The sequence below is a fragment of the Lynx rufus genome, unplaced genomic scaffold (assembly GCF_022079265.1).
Source record: "Lynx rufus isolate CCGP_SWC_20201006 ecotype Redwood Valley unplaced genomic scaffold, mLynRuf1.p SCAF_23, whole genome shotgun sequence".
Classification (NCBI taxonomy): domain Eukaryota; kingdom Metazoa; phylum Chordata; class Mammalia; order Carnivora; family Felidae; genus Lynx; species Lynx rufus.
In genome coordinates, this window is record NW_025814838.1 from 8,545,522 (window position 1) to 8,562,225 (window position 16,704).

The window sequence follows — 16,704 nt, forward strand, 5'->3', positions numbered from 1 at the left end:
ACATTCTGTTTCTTAACCAACTCCCCCCAGCCAAAAAAATAAAATAAATAAATAAATAAATAAAATAAAAATTTGTATCTTTCCATAGCAGTTAAATATAACAAATACAAATTTTAATAGTCCATTCTCTAAATTTACCTCAACACCTAAAATTTATGTGAAAAAATTCATCATCGAGGGCACTGTGAGCATCGTTTTAAAATTCCCTGTACACCTGGATAAATTCTCCAGATAAGTTCCTGATCAAAATAAAACCTACAGTTGATCCTTCACACCTTTACACACAGGTTTAAATTGTGTGGATCCACTTATATGTGGATCACTTTTGGTAAATACAGAATAGTGCTGTAAATGTGTATATATCCGTGTTATTTTCTAATTTGGATGGTTGCATTGTGGCTACGTAGGACTGTTTATAGGAAATACATACTAAAATATGGGGGGTGGTGATCATGAAGCATTGTTTGCAATTACTTTCAAATGCTGGCTGGGACGTTTTTGGTACTGTTCTTGCAACTTTTAACTTTGAGAGTGTTTCAAAATAAAAAGTGATGAGATTGTCTATTTCCTTAAACTTCTCACCACATTAACCCTTAAAAAGTTGTTCTGCCAATCTGATAGGCAAAAAAAGAAAAAAAACAAAGAATCCCTTTTTAATAGATGTTTTTAATAAATGTTTTCATGGCACTAATTCCCTTTTAACATACTACAGGTATCCCTAGCTTTCTGAAACCTTGTGTTCTGCCACTTCCCTCTTAAAAAAAAGACCTGTATAATCACTGTACCTGTTTTCACTTTTACTTTCAGCATGTTTCACAAGCCAGTTACAGAAGCAGGCACCCCTCGCAATTAAATTGGCACAGCCAAGCTCCTTCTCCAAGGACTACACTGAACAAGAAGCCCCCATAGCTTTGATCTGTGTCTGTGAGCATCTACACTTTATCTCTATTTTGTGTATTAGTTAGCAAGATCTGTCCTGAGATATCTGAAAGCTTAACAGAGGTTATTTAGGGGGTATGAAAATGCTTAATTTTTTTTATATAAATAAATGCTTCTTCACTTTACACCATTTCAGCTTACATTTCACAGGAACGCTCTACTTTTGGATAGTGGGGGAAACCTGTATATAACTTCTATTTGTCTTTCCACTACAACTAAGGAGGAACCTTTATTTACTGATTCTCCAAGTATCTAGGGCAGTGCCCAGCATATGGCAGACAAGAGAAATCTGATGACTGAAGAGATGAGCCAGATATATTTGGCTCTCAATAAATGGCAGGGGTGATCATCAGCTTTGTTATGTCCCTACTGGTATGTAAGTTGTACGAGCGCAGGGAGTTTTGGTTTTCTGCACTGGGATACCCCCAAAACCTAGAACAATTTCTGGTACACAGAGCAAATTGTTAAGTGAAGGATTTGTTGAGTGAACATTCTTTTAGGGTCGCAGGCACCTTACTAGGTTTAAACCGCCAGTATCAGCCCTGAGGCAGGTGGTAATCCACTATCATTCCCATTTTACAGAAAGCCTAATGAGTGGGTGAGGGCGACCAGTGTCCAGGGAGGATTTGGGGCCCAGAAGGCGGCTGGGGAGGCTCCAGCCCCGGGACCGCCCACTCGGGCTCCCCGTTGCTCACCTTGGCCTCAGGCTGACTCTCCTCAAGTTCCCAACGGGCTCTCATCGCCTCAGCCGCCCCGACCAGCATGTTCGGGCCTCGCCTCCTCTTCCTGCCCTTCTTGAGGTGCCTCCCGGCCCTCTCCCTCTGGGGTTCCATGAGTCTGTGGAGAAAGATGTACGAGAGCTGAATAAACGCCGCCTCCTGACGGGGAAACAGCTGGGGCTTCGACAGCCTACCGCCTCCCTCAAATCCTCTCTTCAACTGCGTGTACGGAGACCTCCCAGACCTCCCTTAAAAGCAAGGCTGCCAACGATCCTCCCCGTTCCACGGAGGAGAAAACAGCACCGAGACCAACGGTTTTTACCGTCCGCTCCAGAGGCAAGATTCTAAACGGTTTTCCAACGGCTCTACAACGGTTCCCCAACGGCGCAAACAGCGCCTCCGCCCGTTGGAAAAGAGGAAAGTTACTGCCAAGAGCCTTCCCTGCCAAACCACTCCCCGCGCCCCCCCCGAACCCCGCAAATGCCGAAGAGAAGCCGGGCAGAGAAAACAGGGCGCAGCTACCTCCGCCTCAGTCGGAAATAGAACCGCAGCCTAGGCTGCCGCCTCAACCGCGCCAGGCTTTTGAACGGACCGGAAGTGGGAGTCTGACGACTTCCGGCAGTTGGGCTGGGAGGAGAAAGGAGAGCGGAGAATGGCTACCAAGAGGTTGGCGCGGTACGCGAGGGGTTTGGGGGGCTTGGGGTGGCTCCTGGTCCGGCGCTGGGGACCGCGGTAGGGCTAGGCAATGGGCATCCGCGGTGTCAGGCTTCATGCTCTGTATCCCGGCGTCTCCGACCTGCCTTCTCTGGCCCGGACTGAAAGATCTCTGTGTGGACCTCGGTCTCGAGCCTCAGGCCGCCCTCTGCGCGAGGGTGGAAGGACCGGGTTCGCGACTGTGTGGCGTTGAGCCCGTGTCTGCCCATTCTAGACCTCGGGAAACGGGTTAAAGGTGACAGCGCCTGGTAGGCCGTTCCGAGGTCTCAGACAGCCCCCACTGCACCTGTCAAGTGGTTCACCCCATCACTTCCTAGTGATACGTTTAATTCATAATGTGAATTAATTGTGGCCTTCTCCCTGATTCCCGGTCACGCTGTGCACATTTCCGGTTTCTAGATGTACTGTAATAATGTATTAGAAGATAGCATGGGCTTCAGAGTTGGACGATCCTAGGTTCACACACCAAATCTGTGTTCTTTGGCAAATCACCGAGTGTTTTCTTCTCCATAAAGTAGAGGTAGCAAAAGTGACTACCTCGTACCATTGTTGAGGATTGAGATCACCAGAGTTCAGTGCCTACTATCTAGTAAGCAATCCAATAAATATGAGCAATTATTCCCAGCTCTTTGCACTTCCATCACACCTCCTTTTTCTTTTTTTCTTCCCCCATCACACCTCTTAAACTAAAAACTACAACAGGAAGTGTCTGCCTGGTTAAACTCTACCAATTGTCAGAGTGGTTTGTCTTAACATCTCAGTAAGCCCAGCCCTTTCTGTGGACTCCAGAATTACCTTACAGTCTTTTACCATGAATGTCCAGTTTCGTTACGCAGGTATATTTTGAGCTCCTAGAAGACTGGATCAGCCCAGTCTCCTCAGAACTGTGCTTTGCGCATAGCAAGGGCATGAAAAATGCAAAGGCAAAAATAAGTTTGTCAATGCGTCTTCTGCAATCACTCAAGTTCCTCAGTATTTACTGTAAAATAAGGGGAGCAGAAAGAATTAGTCTAAGTTTGCAAATATGAACTTTGAGGCTCATGCTGGTAAAATGACTACTAAAATCAAAAGAGGGTGACAGTCAGTATAAGAACCAAGGTCTTTTGCTCTCAAAGCCTAGTTCAGTTTCCTCTAACATTGATACATTAATAATGAGGGTTATATCATTAGTTTGTTAGCATATTCAGATAGGAGCGTGAATGAGTTTGTTGAACATACTGGGTTGTTTTACATTTTTAGGCAGCTTGGATTAATTAGAAGAAAGTCAGTTGCACCAACAAATGGAAATGTAGGAAGAAGCAAATCCAGTAAGTAGTGTGCTTCATTTCTTTACATGTTGTATCCTTGCACTTTTAACGCCGGTAAAGCATAAGGATACCCTTTGTTTTTCAGAGCAGTTGTTTGACTATTTAATTGTCATTGATTTTGAATCAACATGTTGGAATGATGGGAAACGCCACCAGAGCCAAGAAATAAGTAAGTCTGGACTGCTAATGACCAAAGCTAGCCCTAGAGGAGTCACTTTAAAGTTTATAGATACAGGGGTACCTAGATGGCTCTCTTGATTAAGTGTCTGGCTCTTGACTTTGGCTCAGATCATGATCTCAGTTCATGGGTTCAAGCCCCATGTCAAGCACTGCACTGGCAGTGCAGAGCTTTTTTGGAATACTCTTTTCTTCCTTCTCTCTGCCCCTCCCCTGCTCACGCACGCTGTCTTTCTCAAAATAAATAATAAATAAACTTAAAAAAATAAAGTTTATAGAATAAAATCAGTCAATAGTGTATTTTTCTTTTCAAATTTTTATTTAAATTCTAGTTAGTTAACATACAGTAAAATATTGGATTCAGGAGTGGAATTCAGTGATTCATCACTTACATACAATACCCAGTGCTCATCCTAACAAGTGCTCTTTTAATACCCATCATCCACCTAGCCCGTCCCCCACCCACCTCCCTCCATCAACCCTCAGTTTGTTCTCTTTTAAGAGTCTTTTACGGTTTGCTTCCCTCTCTGTTTTTTTCTTTTTTCTCCCCTCTCCCATATATTTATCTATTTTGTTTCTACATTCCACCTACAAGTGAAATCATATGATATTTGTCTTTCTCTGACTGACTTATTTCACTCCATCCATGTCATGGCAAATGGCAAGATTTCATTTTTGATGGCTGAGTAATATTTCATTTCAACAGTTTAAAGAAAACAGTTTATGAATTGGTAGTTTACTATAAAACCTGACTTGACCAAAGAAGAGAACAAAAACCTAATATCTAAATGTATCATCATATAAAATGATTTTAGAATTCCATACAAAATTTCAGTTGTATAGAAACTGAAAAAAATACCTTTGCAAAAAGGAGTACATTTCAACTTCCGTGTGGTCTTCTTATTTAATTGTGGTATTCAAGAGTTTTAAGTAGGTATACTCAAAACTTTAATATTCTGACTTATTCTTTGGCATAGTTTTATTATAACTGTTATATCACACTGTTTAGGTCATTTTAATATGCTTTTACTGAAACGATGGTATATGATGCTATAAGCTATATATATATATACATATATATATATATAATTTATGTATATAATGTATACAATACTGTATGATGGTACATTATGTTTAATTTAGAGTGATTACATCATTAATATAACAATTATACATTCCAGTGTCAATTGGTGATTCTTTCATATAGTTGAATTTCCAGCAGTATTGCTGAGCACATCAACTGGAGAGATTGAATCTGAGTTCCATACTTACGTTCAGCCTCAGGAACATCCGATTCTTTCTGAGTTTTGCATGGAACTGACAGGCATAAGACAGGTATGCCCTACCCTTTTCCCTTTCTCTCTTCTCATCCTACCCCTCTCCCCCAGAAACAAGTAAGTGTGATGCAAATATTAAAATTCATCAATCAGTTAAGGGTTGCCTGGGTGGCTCAGTTGGTTAAGCATCCAACTCTTGGTTTTGACTTAGGTCATGACCTCACTTTTCATGACATAGAGCCCCGTGTCTGGCTCTGTGCTGACAGTGTGGAGCCTGCTTGGGATTCTCTCTCTTCCTCTCTCTCTGCTCCTCCCCTGCTTACACTTTCTCTCTTTCTCTCTTAAAATATATAAACTTAAAAAAAAACATAAAATTCAGTAATCAGTTTTAAAAAGAAAGGGAAAACTATATACCACTTGGAATTAGATTTATGCACTGTTAGGAGAAATAATGTTCCCTCTAGAACTCTGTCAGAATCTTTAAAAATGAAAAAGAATAGTATAAAAATGAATATCAAATTTATTTTATGGAAATTAAGCGACATCAAATTTCTGTCAGTCAGGATTTAATTACTATATTTCTGTGTGATTTTAGGTAGAGCAACCTAATTTTTCTTATCTTGCAGCGTTCTAATCATTATATTCTCTTGCATGTGTTTTAATATCTTTTTCACTAAATAAACTCTTTGCCAGTCCAAACCTCTTCTTTTTTATATCCCCCTATAGTGCATAATTATGTGCTAATGTGTTCAATAATTATAGAATTTTATTGTTGAATTCAAATTTTGTGGCTTTACTCAGGCTCAAGTTGATGAAGGAGTCCCTCTGAGGATATGCTTATCTCAGTTCTGTAAATGGATTCAGAAGATTCAGCAACAGAAGAAAATTATTTTTGCTACTGGGATTTCAGATCTGTCTAATTCCGAAGTAAAATTATGTGCATTTGTTACTTGGTCAGGTAAAAAATAAGTTAATATCTACAAATCATAAATGAGTAGGATTACTACTATGTAATTCTTCATCTGTAGTAAGAATTATACTTGTTAACCTCTTGGGACTCAAAAAGAAATCTCAGTGCCTAACAGATGTTAACCAAGGAAAGTAAGTTTATTCATATTTTTCAAATTACCATTCTGGGATACCTTAAAATTTTAAGACTTAACTTTAAGAATATTTTTAGATTTTTCCTCTCTGTTCTGGTTCCAGGCAAAGATGATTTAGTGAAAACTCTTATGCTATTTTCTACAATCTTGAATAAAAAGAATCTTAATTCAACTCACATCCTTTGTTTTCACACTAGGAAAAAATGGGTTATTAAAGTAGATGTTTTGTATGCCTGTGATATAGCATTGCCATTAATAGGCATTGATAGCAATGCTGTGCCATTGATAGCATAGCATTGATAGTCATATTTGGTTTTAGGTTTCTGTAAGATGTCTGGTTTCTCAGTTACATTAGTTTTTTCCTAGAATTTTAAAAACAGATAACCTTCTCCATGTAGGCCTTGTAACTTGACACCTTGTTCGTCTTTCTGAAATATTTAGTGTGTTTTTTGGGGTGTTTAAGAAATCATTTTGAAATTTAGTTACCAACTTAATTTCTTAATAGTAAATTATGTAAAGTGAATAATTGTTAGATATTAACAGCAATGAAATTTTATTTTATATTATATAGTATATTGTTATAGCATACACATTATAGCTTATACACTATATATGGTACATATACTATAGAATATAGTATGTTTTGGTGGTATACTGTATATTATGTATATTATGTTTTTCTAGTATATATGCTGCCGAAGCGAGCACTATATTATGTTTTTATAAATTTTAGTATTTTATTTTATATCATCTTTCAACCTTTTATTTATAAATGGCGATAGCATAAGTAAAAACTGCTTGGCATCTTTGAATTTGTTCTATTTTAATATACTTAATGCAGACTGGGACTTGGGGGTTTGCCTGGAGTATGAGTGTAAAAGAAAACAGCTGTTAAAACCTGTGTTCTTAAATTCTTGGATTGATCTCAGAGTAACTTATAAGGTAAGCGTCAAAGATGGGGGCATGTTCACTTTTCTTCTACTGAAAAATGATGAAACTTCATCCCATGCATGGCTGTAGGTTACTATAAATGAAATGTTTTCTTTTGAAACTTTTACATAAATACATTTTTTAAAGTCTGTAAAACAGCACAACATAATAAACACATTCCAAATCTAATAGAACTAAAAATTATGAAAAGTAAGTGGTTAATATATAGACTTTCTAATAGTAACCTTTTTTGGATATGTCTTCTTTTATTTGATTAGATTTTCTATAGAAGAAAACCAAAAGGACTAAGTGGTGCCCTGCAGGAAGTGGGAATAGAATTCTTGGGAAGAGAACATTCTGGTTAGTATAAATTAAAAATAATTTTATTATCTAAGTCATTTGATTTTTACAAAATCTTTCGTATGAATCTCATGTTTTTGGTGATGTCATTAATAAAGAATATCCTTCAACCTAAAAAAACCTCCTAATCTATACTATACCATTCAAATTATTTCTGACTTTCAAATTACTAGTATTGTAGGATAAAGACTGCCATCTAGTGGGTTAGTTGCTAAAAAGAATGGAAATTAGCTAAATCAAATGGAGATTTAACAAATGCCCAGATAATACATTGAATTAGTGAAAAAACCAAACAAGATCATTAGATTACTCACAAAACATGGCCCCTACAGAATGTTGCTTACAGTTTTGCGAACTGTAATAGATTTTTATCATCTTCTCTATAAATGTGTGTGATCTTGTCTTTTATTGGTACAGTTGCCACAGCTTTTTGCTAGTCTAATTTATCATGATTAAAATTAGTAGATGATCATAAATAGTATGCTCCAATTTAAATTGTGATTTCTTATTTTTGCTATACTTCTTTATGCTTGTACTACTAAATTCAGTGTTTGATATCTATTTACTCAGGGTTGGATGATTCTCGGAATACTGCCCTTCTTGCTTGGAAAATGATCAGGGATGGTTGCTTAATGAAAATTACAAGGTCCTTGAACAAGGTTAGTGGTATCCTGCCTCTTTATTTTGTTATATCAAACTCCAGAAGTAATCATAGGTTCATGGAAATACAGATACCATTGCATGCAATCATTGATAAATCAATGAATGATGACATTTTTCTTTTTTTGTCAAATCATATAGTGTATAATAAATTATGAATGTACAGTTTCTAAAGCTATTCTGTGGAATTATAGGTTCCCACTAAGAAGAATCCCAAAATTTTGGCCAGAAATTTGAATACGAATCAAGTTGAAGAAGCATCGGCCTGCAACAGTAGCATTTGGGGTCTGAGCACATATGATAGGGAGCCTAAAAATACAGTAAATTCTCATGAAAAAGTTCAGTTGAGGTCAGCTGGTGTGAATTCTCCTATAAAGGGACAAGATCAGTTCCAACTAAAGAGCAATGTAAAAGTGGGTCTTCATGGTGGCAAAGGCTATTTATCTCTTTTTAATACAAAGCCCTCTACTTCCCTGGAGCAGTTGCAGTCTCCCAGCTTGAATACACCTATGCAGAAGCACATAAAAAATGAACACCTTGCATTTAGTACCAAACCTAAGTCTTCAACAGTTAGTTCAGAATTGGTACTTATTTCAACTACCATTTCATCTGTTAATCATATTTCTGATATGGAAATGAGTTCTGCTCTTGATTGTTTACCTATGTTGGCTGATTGGGAGGATGTAGCTTTACTGCCAGCATCTCAGCCTGAGCAAAATATAGATTGTATACCTCCCATTAATGACTCAAACTTAGACACTTCACTTAATTCCATAGAAAGATTAATGATTTTAAAGGAAGGCACAGAAGAAACTCCTCAAAACTCTGAGACCTCTAAGTCTATTGTTTATAAGAGTCCACATACTACTATTTATCATGTAAAAGATGCCAAAGATCAAGGTTCAGTTGCTTCTGACTTTAAATTACCTGCATGCAAATCAAGTAGCTCCAACAGTATTAATGCCAGTATGTCTCATCCTTCAGTTTTGGGGAAATACCCCCTCCTTTTAGGTAGTACTAAAAGGAATCCATCCAGTCTCCCAGCTTTCCCACCAGCAAAAAAACAGTCCTTCACTATTCATGAAGAAAAGCCTACATCATCTGATGGCTTCCCAGTGAGAAGTTGTTCCCAGAAGGTCCTCCCCTCTGTCTTAGCTTCTACAGTTAACCTAGAAGGACCTTGGAAGAGTGGGAAAATGACACCTCCATTATGCAAGTGTGGCCGAAGATCTAAGAGACTTGTTGTTTCTAATAATGGACCAAACCATGGAAAAGTCTTCTTTTGTTGCCCAAATGGGAAATACCAAGAAAATAGAAAATGTTGTGGTTATTTTAAGTGGGAACAAACACTTCGAAAGGAGAGAGCCAACAGCAGCATTCTGTCTCATTCTCCGGGGGGACCCACTTTTAGTTCCCCAGAAATAAGCCATATTTGTGACAGAAATGTAAATTTTTCTACTAAAAATTCATTGAGACTCAGACCTTCAATGAGGAATTGATAAACCTTCCCTATGACTAAACTGTGTTTTTACTTTAATGTGACTTTTTGTGTGATAAAGAGAAAAAAGTGTATAGGGCTACAAGTCATGGGGACTTAGCATATCTGAGTTCTGTAGACTGCACTGGGGCTATTAAACACACATTCATGCACACACACTGAAAATGAGAAAAAAATTGATTTCACACACTTTAAATTTCCTTGATCAGTTATCTAACACTTCTCTTGTATTCATTCATCTATGAATCCTGATTGTTCCTTGAATTTCCAAACATCATGAATATTCTGATAATCGTCTTACACTTTTATTTTTGTCATATGTTAACGTGCCAAATTTATCATACTTTTATCAAAAACCACAAATATTTTGTATATTCTATTAGATTAGATATAATAAACAACAATAGTATATAACATCCTTCTTTTACAGGTAGACCTTGAAATAAATTTAAACTGTTTTTAAATTACTTGAATAAAAATGTGACTATTAAAAATCCCTAGTCTATTTTCAGGTAGACGCTTGTACTTTAAGAATTAGGAAATCTGATATATTTTTTTATTTTTCTAAAAACTTTTATTTATTTATTTTGAGAGACGGAAAAAGAGCACGAGAGGGTGGGTCCAGGGAGGATAGGGAGAGAGAATCCCAAGCAGGCTCCACACTCTCAGAACAGAGTCTGACAGCAGGGCTCAAGCTCATGAACTGTGATATCATGACCTGAGCCTGAAATCAAGAGTTGGACACTTACTGACTGAGCCATCCAGGAACCCCTAAAAACTTTTATAATAAGTTGTTTAGTTTTTTTCAAAGCTTGAAGATTTGTTCTGATTTGTACATCAACATACCAGAAGAATTACTCAACTAGAGTTTGAAAACCAACACATCAGAAACTTGGTTTGGATAATACATGTTTAAAAATTTCTCAGCAATTGATGGTATTCTTTTTATATTACCAAAGTCATGAGAACATTGACACTAATGCAGAGGAATTTACCGAATATTTTATTTCAAAATTCAGCCTCTGATGTTATAACCACAAGATATTTATTTAAAGATTTTTTTTTTTTTTTAAGGAATCCCTGCATCCAATGTGGGGCTCGAATGTACAACCCTGAGATCAAGAGTTGCATGCTCTACTGACTAAGCCAGCCAGACACCCCAACCATAAGTCATTTTAAATCAACAATTTACAAGTATACTATTATATTTTTAATCACCTCTCCATAATCTTGTATTTGTACAGTCTTTGTTTTATAGATACTATGATAAATAATAGAATGGAATGGATTTAAATCATTTCCCATTCTTTCTTCCTTAGTTCATTTCTTTTTATCTTCCCACTGATCGTCTTTGGCAACTCTTGAATAAATTCTACCTGTTGGTATCAAGGGAAGAAAATTAGCCAAGAAGTTTTCATCTTTAGACAAATCCAATTATATAGCAGTTTTATTATCTCTAAGTGAAAGAATTAAGGTACCCATCTGGGTGGGTTTTGGTAACAACCAAAACAGCAGAGGTATTGTTGAGGAGTTTTTTCTTGGTATTTAGTATTTACTACAAGTCCAGTTAGCCAGATGACCCAGAAAATTATGTCAAGAATTTCATTTTAATCTCAAAGATTCTGAATCTTATCCATGTCATTAGTTCAGTTTGGAATATTTGGTGTGACATGTTTGAGGAGAATATTCATTAAAATGGAAAAAGTAAACAGCTGAAGTTTTTCAGAACACTAAGCAAATTGTCATCATAATTAGAATACCTACCTTTCTGGGATATTTATAAGGTGCTGTAATTTTTTTTACATGTTCCTGAATCTCCTTTTTTAGTTGTTCTTGATCATGTGACTTGTAATCATGGCTCAGAACAATAAAAGCCTTTACTACCTGAAAAAAAAAAAATTGAAACACCAGGAAGAATGTTATGCATTTTTATGTTTCAGTGTATCTTGTTTACTTTCTCTTACTGGGAATCTAAGTGCCTGGGATTGGGGGCAGAAGGCCTCATAGGGTTTGATCCCAGCTCTGTGCTCTTAAGCCAGCCATTTGAGTCCCACACCTCCTGTTCTGTATCTAATTCAAGAATTTCTGGGACCCCTGCTTTGCCAATAACTTGAACCTTCTTACCTAAAAACATCTTGAACTTTACTTTCTGACCTGTTTGTGTTTCTGAGCTGTCTTTGCTCTTGACTTCTTGCCTCATCTTTTATTTCCTTCAAGAAAATTTCTTCGTAGAAACTTGACAATGTACTAAGTACAGTCTCTTGGGTAACAACCTAGCCTATCTAGCCTACTTTCTAGATCCCCACCCTCAGTATGGCCCTTATAAAGAGTATTCACACTTAGTTTGCCATATCCTTGTGGAAGGGAATAGTTGAGACTGCACACTCTTTATTCCAGAGACACTTGTGTTGATGTAAGACTGTGAAGATTCCAACAGCCACTTTGCTACTACTCTGACCAATTACCTGGCCCTGAGAAACGAGCAAAAGTGGTAGTGACCGTTGTTCTCTAATTGACAGAAGACAGGGAAGACTTCATCACTTTATGCTCACAAATGCTGTTTTTCTAAATTCACTCTTCTTTGAAGTGTTCTGGAAAATCCTGCCCAGTTTTTGGATCATGTATATACGCATTTATACAATTTTATCCTATCCATTTTTTGATATTTCATAAAATGTTTTTGTGTTTATACCTACTCTTCTGCTTTATCAACATTTTTATGAATTAAATTTAACCTTGCTATAAGTGAATAATTCAGATACACATTGAGAACTAATATTTGTAATTATTAGTTTGCATATTGATGACTTGTACACCTTGGATAAGGTCTACTTTATTTTTATAAAAGTCTTTATAAATCATTACATAAGATGGTAAACTAATAAGGAACACCCTAACATGGTTAAGAGCATGAACTTTAAAATCAGACAGCCTGGGTTCGAATCACACTTGGTTGTGTAATCTTGGGGAAATTAGGATACATTTCGGTGCCTCAGTTTCCTTCTCCAAAAAAAAAAAAAGGTTGTGAGATTTAGATAAGCTTACATATACAGGCCCTATGTAGGGCTTATAATACCTGGAACATGCTAAGTCATCAGAAATATTAAGTATTAGTTGTAGTAGTATTAGAAGTACAAGTTTTTTGTTTTTTGGGTTTTGTTTTGTTTTGTTTTACAGAGAGAGTGTGTGAGTGGGGAGAGGGACAAAGGGAGAGAGAGAGAGAATCTCAAGCAGGTGCCATGCTCAGCATGGAGCCCGATGTGGGAATTGATCCCATGATGCTGGGATCATTACCTGAGCTGAAATCAAGAGTCCAGATGTTTAATTACTGTGCCACCTAGATGATCTGTTTGTTGTTTTTTTTGTTGTTGTTGTTTTTTTTAATTTTTTTTTTAACGTTTATTTTTGAGACAGAGTGAGACAGAGCATGAACGGGGGAGGGTCAGAGAGAGGGAGACACAGAATCTGAAACAGGCTCCAGGCTCTGAGCTGTCAGCACAGTGCCCGACGTGGGGCTTGAACTCATGGACTGCGAGATCATGACCTGAGCCGAAGTTGGCCGCTCAACCGACTGAGCCACCCAGGCGCCCCTGTTTTTTGTTTTATTTTTTTTTAATTAAAATCCTTAAGTGGGCTTCAGAATTTCTCTCAAATTCTATGCAAAATTTTTCATTTTTATGAGAAGAGCCTATAGTTGTGCTATTTAATATAGTAATCACTAGCCACATGTAGCTGTTTAAATTTAAATTAAAATGAAATAAAAATGTTCTCAGCCACACCAGCCATATCTCAAGTGCTGTATAGCCATGTGTAGTTATTGTATTGGATGGTGCAGATAGAGAATATTTATGTCTGTCATTGCATTAGTCTATGTCCAATGTCCTTCAAATTCCAAAAAGCTGTGTGATCCTACTGGTGGAGTTCAGAGTGAAGGAATAAATTTTAATCACCAGCTCAATTCCCTGCTCTCATCTATCTGGAATATTGGGGGCCTTGCCTGGCAAAGGGGACCTGAAGAGTGGCATGGAAACTTTAAACCCAAACTACCATTTGACCAACCCCAATAAGAATGAGCTTTCAAGGGTGCCTGGCTGGTTTAGTCAGTAAAACGTGTGATGCTTGATCTCAGGGTCGTGAGTTCAAGCCCATCATTGGGCATTTACTTTAAAAAAAAAAAAAAAAAAGGAAGAGCTTTCAGGACTCCTGTCTTATTCACAGCTTTTTTTGAATTCTCTACTTGGCTACCTACCCAGCCTACTTCTAATTGCTGCCTCGGTTCCTACCTTTGACCTTGCTCCCACCCCTGATATGTGATGCCAGCCTATCCTCCTCAACTACATAAGGGACCATGTTGTTTCCAAACCTGGGGAATAACGCGATTCTATCTAGCTGACCTCTGACATCCTATCCTACTGTGAACCTGAGTTGTTGGCATTCACACCATCCCTGCATGGAAAGAATTCAAATTCCTTATATATATTTTCAGTCTTTAGCAATTCTTTCCTGACTAGCATATTTACTAATGACTATGTGACTTGCAAAGTTAGTGAATGAATCATTTAATTGTGTTTCCATAAACTGTTGAAAAGTATGTGTTAGACAGCCAACAAATTATAAAGTGGAGATGAATCCATTTTTTTTACCTCTCCCCTGATGGGATCTGGGCTGCTGACAACAGCTGCCTCTGCAACTGCAGGATGCTCAATCAGGGCACTTTCTACCTCAAATGGTCCAATTCTGTAACTGGGAAATAAACATATGACAGGAATATATAAAGGTGAGCAGCAGGTTCACTCTAGAACACTGATGATCAATTAACTTAGACATATGCACAGATGAAAAAGAAAATTACCCAGAGGATAATATGATATCATCTGATCTTGCGACAAACCAGAAATACCCATCTTCATCCATATAGCCCCGGTCCCCAGTGATATAGAAATTGCCTCGTAGGGTTGAAGCTGTTTTTGTAGGATTATCCTGTGAAACAAGTAGCATTTTGTTAATATTACTGTGAATGTGATTCTTCTGTTCGGTCGGATTTTTAAGTGTTGAAGGAGAAAAAAAAAAGTTTGGTTTCTTTGAGAAGCCTTGGAATGAAGAGAAGCCAGTGCAGGAAGTAAGGATGCAATTCCAGCATTGAGCTAGCCCAATCAAAGAGAGGTACACTACAGTTACAAAGACTAGGCATGCTGCCATCCTGAGAATTGTCTATGATGATCACTAAACTCTCTGCAAGAGTTCAGAGCTCCAAGATATGGGCTAATTAAGTCTTTTGCTAAGTGGTTAATATCTAATACGGCTAGGAAAAGCAAGAAGTGAATGCTTAGAGTTAAAAGAAAGCACCAGCACCTAATAATTCAAAGAGCAGTTTTTCTGTTTTTGTATTTTGTTTTAGAAACAAAACCGGTTCTGCAACTTGGTAGGAGGAAAAATGAAGGATTGTTACATTATGTAAAATTCACTGACAAGTAGAACCTGGACTTTTGATTATATTGATGCAAACTTTAAAATATATATACTTCAATTAGACATGAAAATAGGTCTGCAAACAGTAGGGAGCCTGTAAAGGCTCTAGTGAAAGACATTTACTTAATCCCACTGCCCCACTTTCTTTCCCTCTCACTGCTGTTCAGAAGGGAAACCACTAATCACATTTCAGGAAAATGATTGGGTGCTGTCTTCTATTGGAGATGATCAGTGTATACAAAGAGGGCTGTCTTTCTAGGGCTCCCTTCTCTTACCCTCATGGGCCTGGAGCAGTGATCTAGCCCAGGGAGAATAAGCATTTGGGCGTTTCTTCAGTTTCCTACCTGAGGGATTACAATTCAGGACAATGAGTCTCTCAAAAAGCCAAGCACCTATCCTACGTGTGTTTTGTGACAAATAGGGATAGTTACCAAGCACTTTTTAAAATATGTATTTTTGTATTATTTATTCATTTTGAGAGAGAGAGAGAGAGCAGGGGAAGGGCAGAGAAAGGGAGAGAGAGAATCCCAATCAGGCTCCACACTGTCAGCATAGAGCCTGTTGTGGGACTCGATCCTACAAACCATGGGATCATGACCTAAGCCCATATCAAGAGTCAGTGCTTAAATAACTGAGCCACCCAGGCTCTCCTTTTGAGAATTAAATAGGAAATAAATCTCTTACTATGTAATGAGCAAAAAGGCCAAGTGGTCGATTAGGTAGGACTCGAATGCCAATATCTCCTTCTTCTCCAGGAGGTAGGACATTGCCATTTATGTCTAAAATCTAGGATAAAATAGAATGATTTATTTAAGGGAATATTTTATTTAATGTGCCAACATGTTAAATTTTTACTTTGCATGTTTTGTTTTGTATTTTAAGTATATTTTAATTCCCAGAAGAAATATGTTTTACTTAAATTCTTACTGCAAAATATATTTTAAAATGCAAGTTAGCAAAACGTGAAAGAAGAATAAAAAATGTCTTTAATTTCACTATCTACCAATAATCACACTTTTGGTGATATTTTTTGAGACAATATAGACATAGAAAAAAACAGAATCACTTTATATATACTGTTTTACAGCCTGCTTTTATCAATTGGCAATATATCTTGATTATCGTTTAAGTAAATATTTCATTACCAGTTTTTCAAAATTTAACTGTGGAACAAACAAAACCTTACTTCAGGAGCCCATTACAAGTGAGGAAAGGGGAATGTTCTCTGGTGGAGACACTGGTGATATGTCAAAAGTCTTGCTTTCTTACCTTCTCCCCCGTCCTCCTGATTCCCTGAAGTGCCTAGCATTTCGTAAGCACTGACTGCATTCCAAGTAATAAATGCTAGAGCTCTACGTACTCCACATGTATTGTTTTCTTTAGTCCTTACAACAGTCCTATCTGGTTATCACTATCACTATGCTCATTTTACGTATGAGGAAACTGAGGTGCAAAGTTTAAGCAACAAAGTACATGACTGAGCTGGAATTCAAATCTCAACAACCACACTCCAGATCCTATCCTTTTTCATCATTACACTTCTTTGTAGAA

The 16,704-nt window shown here is 37.4% G+C and overlaps 3 protein-coding genes across 3 annotated transcripts in view; 1 reads left to right on the plus strand and 2 right to left on the minus strand.

Annotated features, from left to right (window-relative positions):
• Window positions 1-2,027, minus strand: part of REXO5 (RNA exonuclease 5) — a 37,736-nt gene extending 35,709 nt beyond the window's left edge. The window contains exons 1-2 of the mRNA XM_047087385.1: window positions 1,981-2,027; window positions 1,635-1,776 (exon numbers count right to left, since the gene is read on the minus strand). Coding sequence (XP_046943341.1) covers window positions 1,635-1,772 — 138 coding nt within the window. The 5' untranslated portion in view covers window positions 1,773-1,776; window positions 1,981-2,027. The remainder of the gene's footprint in view (window positions 1-1,634; window positions 1,777-1,980) is intronic.
• On the plus strand, window positions 1,555-10,370 carry ERI2 (ERI1 exoribonuclease family member 2). The gene is made up of 9 exons (XM_047087387.1): window positions 1,555-2,333; window positions 3,612-3,679; window positions 3,765-3,848; window positions 5,064-5,191; window positions 5,935-6,091; window positions 7,078-7,178; window positions 7,445-7,526; window positions 8,097-8,185; window positions 8,381-10,370. The coding sequence occupies exons 1-9, from the start codon at window positions 2,311-2,313 to the stop codon at window positions 9,683-9,685; spliced, it is 2,037 nt and encodes a 678-aa protein (XP_046943343.1). The 5' UTR covers window positions 1,555-2,310; the 3' UTR covers window positions 9,686-10,370.
• A 560-nt stretch (window positions 10,371-10,930) lies between these two features.
• The window catches only part of ACSM3 (acyl-CoA synthetase medium chain family member 3), a 28,615-nt gene continuing 22,841 nt past the window's right edge, over window positions 10,931-16,704 (minus strand). Inside the window, exons 9-13 of the mRNA XM_047087388.1 lie at window positions 15,838-15,939; window positions 14,537-14,664; window positions 14,328-14,427; window positions 11,449-11,568; window positions 10,931-11,060 (exon numbers count right to left, since the gene is read on the minus strand). Coding sequence (XP_046943344.1) covers window positions 10,974-11,060; window positions 11,449-11,568; window positions 14,328-14,427; window positions 14,537-14,664; window positions 15,838-15,939 — 537 coding nt within the window. The 3' untranslated portion in view covers window positions 10,931-10,973. The remainder of the gene's footprint in view (window positions 11,061-11,448; window positions 11,569-14,327; window positions 14,428-14,536; window positions 14,665-15,837; window positions 15,940-16,704) is intronic.